We start from the raw sequence: 10,493 nt of genomic DNA on the forward strand, positions 1-10,493 counted from the left end.
TGATTAACTTTATATTTTTTGACACATGAACCTTTCAGCTTTTAGCTAACGAGCTATTAGGGAATATAGGGGACATATATTAAAATTAGTTTAACACATGTTAGTGGCCTGCAATGAGACCGAGTTAAACGTTTTTGCCGTTTGGCCCCCCAATCAATTTCATGTAGCCTGTCTTAATATCAAGTTATGAGTTTTTTTTATTTTTTTATTATTATTATGAATTGACTCATTTTGCATCATAAATGTTTATATTGTTAACTACTTATCGTCCAATATCAAAACACACTTTTGGAAATTATGTGAAATGTCATAATTATTGTGATATCTTTCTCTCAAAAAGTTGGACCTTTTTCGCTCACTTGACTGCCCCCTACTGACCAAACGAGACAGTGGCCCCATGGTCTTGTAAATGGTTCTTTTGTGATAATGTGTCTAATGATTGTGATCTGCAGTCATGCACAACATTTCCCTGTAAGGTGATGATTTATACATTCGTCTTCGAGTTTCAGTCACTGTATTAATCACAGCAACGATACACATTCACTGAAATAAGAGCCAAAATAAACACACACTGACCAGATTATTCATTGTAAAAAAAACTGGAAAAATATTTAATGAAAGTCAGAAAGAAACACTCACAAAGTATGTTTGGTAAGACGAGATGAAAAATTTAAATAAAACGTGTTTGATTCTTCTGGACTCAACACAAGCTCATAAACATCCCTCTTGGTATATTTTATAATAATATACAGATGTAACATATGTGTACTGTATGTGTGCGTCTGTTGAAGGATCGTCTTCTCTGGAACAGTAAGAAAAAAAAAGAAAAGAAAAAAAAACCTGCTAATCTGGTTTACCCGAGTGTTCTTGACTCACAGAAAACACACAAATATAAAAATATTTAAGTCTAATTTCTTTCAGAAAGCAGACTGTGTGAAAGGGCATCGAGAACATGAGCAATATTTGAGTGTGGAGCTACAAGAGAAGAAAGTACAAACATTAGTTGAAACACAAACACACACACACAGTAAACGAGGTCACACACTCTGTAGCTGACAACACACACTTCATCTAAAGTCTCAAAACGGTCCAAAAATGCTGTTTCTGTAAAAACTTTAGCAGCCATGAAAATACAGTTCACCCAAAATGTGTTTTGACCCTTTTAACTACATTGTCTTTACATAGTGTCTTATAAGAATATAAAAATCATATATAAATATGTATATATATGAAAATAGCATATTTACTGAGTTTTAGTGACATATTCACAGTCAAACACCTGCCAAGTACATTATGCAGTATGTGCACCTTTTGTTAAGACTAAAATCTGGTTTATCGTGTGGATCAGCACAAGATTTTGCCTGTTTGATGATGTTTACATGCACGCGTTAAGATCTCTGCATTATTTCTCAAGAAACAATGAAAAAACACAATAAAAACCCATTCACGCTCAGAATATTAAAGAAAGCTGCTCCAAAATAACGTTGATTATTATTATTTATAGAACTGAAATCTTTGTCCTTACAGGACCTGCTTCACACCTAGACAAAATTTAACGGAAAAAGTTTAAATAGTTTCTGCAACACTGCAAACTAACGGACGACGTAATCCTCTTTTTCAAAAAGGAAGTCAGTCTTTAAAAAACACGACAAAGTACACTTTTTACTCTATATTGTAAACTTCAGCTTTCATAGATAATGCATAAAATACAGACCTGTTAATTCAGTCTTACTTTTTTTTTCTAAAAATTGGTTAAAAATTTATATTTTTCTTCTTTTCTTTTTTTTTATTCAGACTGTTCTGTCGTCTCAGGAGGTGCGTCCAGCGCTTCGAACATATCATCAATGACCTGCCACAGACAGCTGTCCAGAGGGAAATCATTGTCCACCAGGTTGACCAAGAAGTAGTTGTCGTGAATGTACTTGATAATCATCCGTGACGGAGACTCGTCTTCATAGAGTTTAGCCCACTGCTCGATCCACAAGGCGAAGGCTTCGTCCTGAGGGGATAAAAAACAGAAGCAGAGGTTTTGGTGAAAAGAAACTCACCACCATTTTGGTTTTTGGTTCCCGCTCGACCACTTAACCCAGTTAACTTCAAAGCAAATAAAAAAATAAAAAAATGTGCACGTGTGATGACACTGTGACTGGGTTAGAGTGCCCCAATATCCAAATGCTTGCAAGCCGTCATGACCCATTACCTCCGAAACCCGTAAATGGCTGTGAAGCACCTCAACAGATTTTTTGATTTTTTTTTCCTTTAGTGTCAGGATATGTCTGTCTTTTTCTGTTGTGCCTGCGCACTTACTGTTTTTACTTATGTCTTGTCTTGTCCCCACCGTAGGATAGTGAGAAACTCAACTTTGATTCCTTGTATGTCTGGTTTCATGTGAATAATTGACAATAAAGCGGACTTTGACTTTGAAAAGTCATCCAAGTCCTCAGAGACTGTGTATAAAAAGGTAACGTAACCTTCCGGTTTTAAAAATGAAGCCTAGAAAGTAGGTTGGAAATTATAGATAATTCTGTTTGAATGTTAGTCTGTGGGAAAGCGTGCCTAAATCCCACTTAAATAGTTAACGTTTTCATGAGTAGTGATTGAGACCATTAAACTAGTGATTAATGGTCTCAATCACTAGTTTAAGGTCTTTTTCAATTATGTTCCCATTCAGAGGAAAATAGGCAATAAAGCGGGGCAAATTTGACCCTGTGTGACCAACAGTCCACAACAGACAGCACATAAAACAAAATTTCAAAATAAAACAACATTATTCCTCTAAAAAACACACAATCAGAACAAAAGCTACCAATGAAACAATAGCAGATCAGTTTTTCTTTTACCTTCCAGTACATAAAGCTGACTGGATCCACTACAGTGGGTTGAACAATCTCTCTGCCAGGGAAGATCCCCCACGTCACAGCGTTAGGTTGCATTTCGGGGGCATTAGTCAGGTTACGTCCCTGCAATGAAAGATTCATTATGAAATATTAATAATGTAAACTAAAATTAAAAAAAACTGAAACTGACAGAAATGACAGGTGTTGTTTTGTTCAAACTTACATGCACGTTAACAATGTGGTAGTTGACACGGGGCTCGTACTTCTTCAGTACATTGAGGAGAGCGGTGACATTTTCACTGGAGGTGAAGAACTCCAGGTAAGACTGGGATTTGAGGCCATGAGGATAAAGACAACATGTCAACGTTAGGTTTTCGATCATATCAGAAATATCTCAGCATTCAAAGGAAGACAGAATGTATGAAACAGCTTCCCAATACATTACAATATGACACAGATAATAACAGCTGAATAGACAATAATAAACCTAAGACCTTGACTGTAGTGATCAGATTGGCTGGGCTTCAAAGACACCAACCATACTCCTACCTTCTGGAACACGTAGCCTCCTGGAGGTCCCCAGCCGACTACAGGGTCTGTGGAGGATTTGCCGTTGATGTTGGGTTGGGAGTTGATCGTGAGGACTCCTCGTCTGTTGACCTTCACCAGCTGGTCCTGCAGCAGGTTGGTCTCTGGAGCCAGATGCTCATCGTTCCAGGGCAAACACATCACCTATCCAGGATTATTAATAAAAAGTAAGTGGTATTGTTAGGATTAGCTAAGATTAGCCTTACTCACTGTTGTATGCTGCTTTTGCATATTTCTGGATTGTTAAGCCACATACGTATGGTTGTGTTAAATGTAGGAAATATATCCGAAATCTGAATACATCCATTAGAGTTTTAAGCAACACCCTCGCCAACTCACTGTGTTAAATGTATATTTACATATGGTCATTATGCCTAGCGGTAAGCTTAGCTAAGACATACAATTCTTAGAGCTACTGTTACACAATCAGATATATATTAGAGAGATATTAGAGAGGGATGGTGGATGGAGTACAAAAAGGACTGAGGTGAATTTTTACTCTAACAGTGTGTATGTGTGTGTGTTTACCTTTGTGCAGTCTAATCAGCTGATCTGAATCTGCTGTGTGTAGCACCTGCATTTAGTGGTTACTATAGTGCTGGTACCTCAGGTCCATTAAAACAACACAGAGAGCACCAGTGATGGACTTTTTGATCTCTTCATTGTAAAGCAAAGGCCCTGCTGTATGCAGCTCTTACTGTTTTTTAAGGTATTTGAAAACCAAATAAGAGCACAGTAGAGATGGCAAAAGAGACCATCACACAACAAAAAACTTCCATCTACCTTATGTCCACTACGGTTTGGTTCTCCTGTGAGGTAGCGGGTGAAGACCTCAAAGACACTCTCTTCGTTCATCAGCTCCTCACCCCACATCTGCAGCAGCGCATCTTTAGATGACTTGCTCTTCAGGTAGAAGAGGTAGTAGTCGTTTAATTCCCCAAAAGCTGGAGATGAGGAGTTTCCCCTGAAGATATCAACAACACCATTTTAATTGACAGCATTTTTTTTTTTACTGAAGTAATTAACACCTACTCTTATTACAACTCTTATTACAATATTCATCAACATTTAGACAATTCAACATTTAAGAAAGCTGAGGTTTTTCTTACCATCTGCCGTTGGGGAACTCGTCCCAGTCCTGGGTTCTATAGATATAGCTCTTGGGCCTGGAAGCCCAGAAAATGGGTCGAACATCTTCTACTCTCCGTTTGGGATTTGCACTCACTGCCCAAGGAAGAGGACGCCTGGCAGGGGGAAAAAAAAAATTCTTACTCTAGGCTACTCTGAATCACACTCTGAAACGCACAGAAAGAAGTGGGAAGGTGAAAGCATAACAGCTAATAAAGCAAGCCTGCAGAACGGCGGGAGTATGGACTTAGAGTTATACTTTGGCATGGTGTAAGCTTGTAATTTAATTTAAAACTGTAGCTTCAGCAGAAACAATTGAAAGATTAATTACAGTGCCACAAACGAGCACTGCGTAATGTTTTCAGGAACGTTGCATGCTTACTTTCCAGTTATTCTGTCAAATGTTGTGAGTCTAGCTTATTTCAACTCATAAGAAAGAAGACTGTCATTCCCTGACACATTTGAAAACAAAAGGGGTGAGCCGAGAAGTCCTCCATTTATTACAATCTGTCTGTCTCACCACTAGATGCCACGACTGCTTAAATACTAGCCCTTGCTAAAATAACACATGTTGTTAGCATACAGATGGGTTTACTGACCTGGGGTCTTCTATCCACAAGCCCAGCTGTCGAAGGACCTCCATGGTGGCAACCTCTCGATTCAGTGTGTAGAAGTGGAGGCCTGGTACCTTACCACTGTCCAGCAGCACACGGCACATCTCCACAGCCTGATGGACTCCATAGTTACGGATAGCAGCATCATTGTCTTTAATGGGCTCGATGACTTTAGTGATCTCCTCTGGCACCTCGAGTTTTGACAGCTTGACGAGCTGGCGAAGGGACTGGTAACCCTAGAGGAAAAAAAAAAATCATGTGGTGATGTTCAACCTTAAATGTTATAGATACCCATGTTGATTGCACATAAGGGCTTGGCTCTTAACCAATGTTAAATCTATGTAGCCCTGGAATCTTACAGATAAAATGAAATACAATATATATGAGATAAAAAGTGCTTTTGATATTGACACCAGGAAGAAGGCGTTTGACTTACCTGAATGGGGAAGATTCCTGGTAGGATGGGACACGTGATTCCAATCGCTCTGCAGTCATCCAGAAACTTGAGAAACGTGTCTGGTCTGAAAAACAGCTGGGTGATTACAAAGTCTGCTCCGGCATCCACCTTCTCCTTCAGGTGTTTGAGATCCTTCTCATAGCTCTCTGCCTCGGGATGTCCCGTTGGGTAGCCTAGACGGTACATTTCAAAATCACTAGTTGACAACACTGTCAAGTGTAGTGACTCCTTTAACTGTCAACTGTTGATCTTGAGGCTGAAAACATACCAGCAACACAAATGTCAAAGTAGTCATCAAACTCTGACCGGATATGTTTAACAAGGTCGACAGCATAGTTGAAGCCTTCTTCCTCTTCCTCCCAGTCTGTTCCTATGGGGTCTGTGGAGAAATCGCAATATCCCTTTACCACTGACAATGAGCCATTACAATACTCAGTATTGGTGGATAAAGATCCCTGGATTGGATATATGTATATATATATATCTATATATATATATATATATATATATATATATATATATATATATATAAACAATGTCAACTCTCCTACCTCCTCTAAGTGCCATAATGTTTTTGAGGCCCAAGTGCTTTGCTTTAGCCAGGTAGCCAGTAATATTCTCTTTGGTCTGGTTGCAGCAGGTCAGGTGGAGGATGCTTTCTAGGCCACAATAGTTGACTGCTGTGCTCGCGATCATCATGGATGAGGTTTCCTTGTCTGAGCCCGGATCCCCCGCTGGGTGCCAGGTGACGTCGATGAACAGAGGGCCACCGGAACCCATTCGGTCAAATCTGCGAAACAGTGACATGAAATAGTTCAGCTACCTGGTAACACCAGGACATTCTGGGTGGTTAATAATAAGGGTCTAGACACTTGTCCTTTCTTTGTATGAGGCATGTCCTCGTCTAGCACCAGCAGCTAATTCAAATAGAGTTACAATCGGGGGTGTACTGGTTCATAATTTGAGCCGAAAAGGTGTGTGGAATGTATTTATAAGTGCATGGCTCTCAATTTCGAGGGACAACTTTTAGTGAAAGACCAAATGTTGATAGTTCTGAGTTCTGTTGGTGCAGCCTGAAGGACACTAGTGCTTAAGGCAATGGCTTACAAGTGGGGGTATATTTTGCACTATACTCTTCATAATGTGCACTATTATACATCTAAGCTGTCCAAATACTGTGCATTTTATATCATAGATTTTGTATTTAATGTCTTGTATTTAGCATGTTGTCCCCTTGTGTTCTCCAGCTTCCTCCCACAGTCCAAAAAAACATGTGATATGGGGATTAGGTGAATTGGTCACTCTAAATTGACTGTAGGTGTGAGAATGTGAGTGAATGGTTGTTTGTCTCTATATGTGGCCCTGCGACGGACTGGCGAACTGTGTACCCCGCCTATCACCCAGTGTCAGCTGAGATAGGCACAGCAGCCCCGGAATCCTCCGGTGGAGGATAAAGCGGTAGATAATGGATGGATGTCTTGTATTTATGTTTGCCATGCATTTACCTTGCACCTTAGCAGAGTCTCTTTCAATTTTGTTGTACCTGTGCAATGCCAATAAGGGTGTCCTATTTCTATTTCTATTCCACTCCAGAACCAAATCATAATAGACTAAACAGGCTCTCCTTCATCCATAAAGTCTATTGTTCAGGAACACTTTGTGCCACCGGACAAAGAAGGTGGATTATTCCAAAGCTGTTTGACGACAATTGTGCAATTGTAATTGGATATGTAGCCGGCAGCACACAGATCATGCTCACTCAGTTGCATTAAACATGTTGAATGTTGGAAATAGCAGAAAAAGTACAGTGCAAAACCAGCCCCCAATGGCGTAAAAAGCTGCTTGCTAATAAGTCAGACTTTTAGCTAAAATGACCACCATGCGGGATTTAGCAATGGATACATGACCGTTGTCTGTTGTAGAGAACACTGGGTTTAAACGTATGCTGATGGCAAGAAATGTTTCCTCTACCATATTTCAGCCACTCCAAGTCATACCAGCACTTTGTAAACAGTCACAACAAGCACAACGTATCCACGAATCCAAAAAAAAAAGGTAAGAAAAATCTATTGCAGCAACTGGTCTGACATACTTGAAATACACCGCCAGACAGCAGATAGCCAGGGTTTGTTTTCAGACCAAATTAGTTCCAGGTTGCACATTTTCACTAAATTCTTGACAGCATCCTTCTGTGTCCTTGATACTTTGCCATTTGATTTCACTTGCCTTGAGATGAGGTTAACAGCTCCACTGGCTGTGCGGGGAGGAAAGAACTCCAGAGAGAACCAGCGGTCTCCCGACTCCATCCTCCTTCGCATCTTTTCCCGAAGCCTGTCTGAGCGGTCTGCATCCAGCACAGGCGTGGAACAGCGGGAACTCTCCTTTGAGCTTGCACCGCTGCTACTGCTCCCGCTGGGGTCTGTCTTGCTTTGGTGCCAAATGCCATCTCCCTGCTGAACCTCGTTGACCATGATGGCAATTTATACTGAAAAGAAATAAAGACTTCTTTAGTTATTTTTGGCTCTGTACATACATACATACATACATACATACAAAGACTTTATTTGGAAAAGTTAGTGCATACTAATACTAATGAATAACTTTGATCAGTGTTTACCAAGCCTGGAAATTATAAGGATCTGAAATGTCCAATTCTCAAAGTCTGCTGTGACACTCGCATGGCAGGGTCAGAATGTGGCATAGATAAAATGAAAGCATGGTTCATCCTGCATTGTGTCAACAGTTCAAAGTTGTAGTGGTGCACTCATGGTTATGGGGTGTTTTTTTTAGCAGACTTTAGGGCCCTTAGTCCCAGTTGAGCATGGTTTATTGCCATAGTCTACAGAGTATTTCTGCTGACCCTGTCCATCAGATCACAGCCTCGTTTCCACTCAGCAGTACAGTGCAGTTCAGCTTACCTCGGTGCCGTTTGGAACAATACACACGGATCTGACTTGTGATTCCACGGTAGGGAGTGTAGGCAGGATACATCATTGTCAGTGTCGGACCGCTACCAATACTATTGCATCGGCTCATCCCTACTTATGACCACAGTACACCCATCTTCTGACAGCTACTACTAGCAGGATAATGCAGCAATGTCACAAAGCTCAAATCATCTCAAACTAGTTAATACCAATGGCTTTACTGTATTCAAAATCAAATAGAGTCAGTCTCCGCCTGTACCAGCCAAAAATCACTGGATCCAAAAAAATTTAAATCCAAAATGATCCTTAAACCCTACATGTGAAATAAATGCTTCACTGAGCACAAAAAGGGATGTGCACTATCATGTGACAAGGATGCAAATGAGGGGTAGAAATGTCTTTCTGCAGTTGGAACATTATGATTTTGGAATGGGTGATTACTATACGTGGGTGGTAAATGCATTAGCACAAACAGACTAATAATCAAACGGTGGTGAAATGCTGTATCAGACTGATGTTGGTATCGGTAGGAATGCAAGATTGTCATACTGGGCAGAGAAAAATGGTATGGGGGGGCATTCATAATCCTAACACCGGGGACTCAATAACCGGTAGGAATGATTTGTAAAGTGGCTGTGAATTAGATGCATGTTGATGTATGTTTTATACCTTGGAAGTACATTAGCATCAGCTTTGTAGCGATCCCTCTCCATATGCTCATTCAAATAATGACACATGCGAGACATGAATGAGCAACATTCATATCTTTTTGATCGACATAAAAAAACAAAGGCAGTGCTGAAGGCAAAATGGAGTCTAGCACACGGTATGCCTAATAAGGTGGCAAGTGAGTGTATAAGGAAAGTGTGATGGCAAACTCCATTTAGCACCGACCGGCCGCAACATCACGTTGGCTGAGCATTGCTGCTAGCACAAGCGAGCACATGTTAAAGTCTTCATTAAAGGCTTAGTTCTGCTACACCAACCTTGGGTTTAAGCTCAATCGGGTTCAATACAAGGTAAAATAACACAAAGAGTGATTCACCTACCTCCGTTGGTCGATATTATAACATACACACAGACCTCCATCCACTATAGCCTCAGCGTGGGAGCAGTAGGCGTACACACCGATGCAATGTAGTGAAATGATGTTGCGTTCATGACATGCAGGAAAATCTGACACTCACAACAATTGCAAAGACGCGCAAGTTCACCAGCGCTTCGTAGCAGCCTAAGTATAATGATCTGGAATTCTTGAAATTGTTGTTATAAACGGTGACATTTTTATTAAAAAAGTAATGCGAAGGAGCTGTCTGCATATTTGATCTACGGCAACGTATGTGGGATTTTCCAGTCCCAACGAGCATAATAAATATTATAGAGCAGCAACTAACGATTATTTTGGTAATCGATTAATCTGTCGATTATTTTCTCGATTAATCGATGAATCGGTTGGTCCATAAAATGTCAGAAAATGTTCAAAAAACGATGATCAGTGTTTGTCAAACCTGGAAATGACGATGTTCTTGAATGTCTTGTTTTGTCCACAAACCAAAATGATTCAGTTTTAATGATTTCTTTGGTTTGTGGAGCAAGAAAACGAAGAAAATATTCACATTTAAGAAGCTGAAACAATCAGAAATCTTGTTTTAATCATGAAAAAAACTTCAAACCGATTATCAATTATTATCAAAATAGTTGCCGATTAATTTAGTAATCTATTAATAGTCGATTCATCGATTAATCGTTTCAGCTCTAAAATATTAAATGTTACTGGCAAATCAACGTTAACGAGTTGACAAACTTTTCGTCTTAAAAAAATAAATAATAATAAATAGTTTGCGTGTTTTCCCACGTCAACAAATGCAGCATGTGCATTTACAAGAATAAATAAGAATGTCGATGTGCTTTCAAAAAATAAATCAGCTCCTTAAATCATTCG

At 39.8% G+C, this 10,493-nt stretch overlaps 1 protein-coding gene across 1 annotated transcript; it reads right to left on the reverse strand.

Annotated features, from left to right (window-relative positions):
• Positions 1 to 606: 606 nt before the first annotated feature.
• Positions 607 to 9,677, reverse strand: mthfr (methylenetetrahydrofolate reductase (NAD(P)H)). The gene is made up of 12 exons (XM_083895715.1): positions 9,601 to 9,677; positions 7,851 to 8,109; positions 6,176 to 6,414; positions 5,893 to 6,003; positions 5,604 to 5,797; positions 5,153 to 5,403; positions 4,535 to 4,669; positions 4,209 to 4,389; positions 3,387 to 3,569; positions 3,061 to 3,162; positions 2,841 to 2,960; positions 607 to 1,999 (listed from the first exon to the last, which is right to left on the reverse strand). Exons 2-12 carry the CDS (start codon positions 8,093 to 8,095, stop codon positions 1,787 to 1,789), a joined length of 1,974 nt encoding a protein of 657 aa, XP_083751841.1. The 5' UTR covers positions 8,096 to 8,109; positions 9,601 to 9,677; the 3' UTR covers positions 607 to 1,786.
• Positions 9,678 to 10,493: the final 816 nt, after the last annotated feature.

The sequence above is a fragment of the Microchirus variegatus genome (genome assembly GCF_963457635.1).
Source record: "Microchirus variegatus genome assembly, chromosome: 9".
NCBI classification, from domain to species: Eukaryota; Metazoa; Chordata; class Actinopteri; order Pleuronectiformes; family Soleidae; genus Microchirus; species Microchirus variegatus.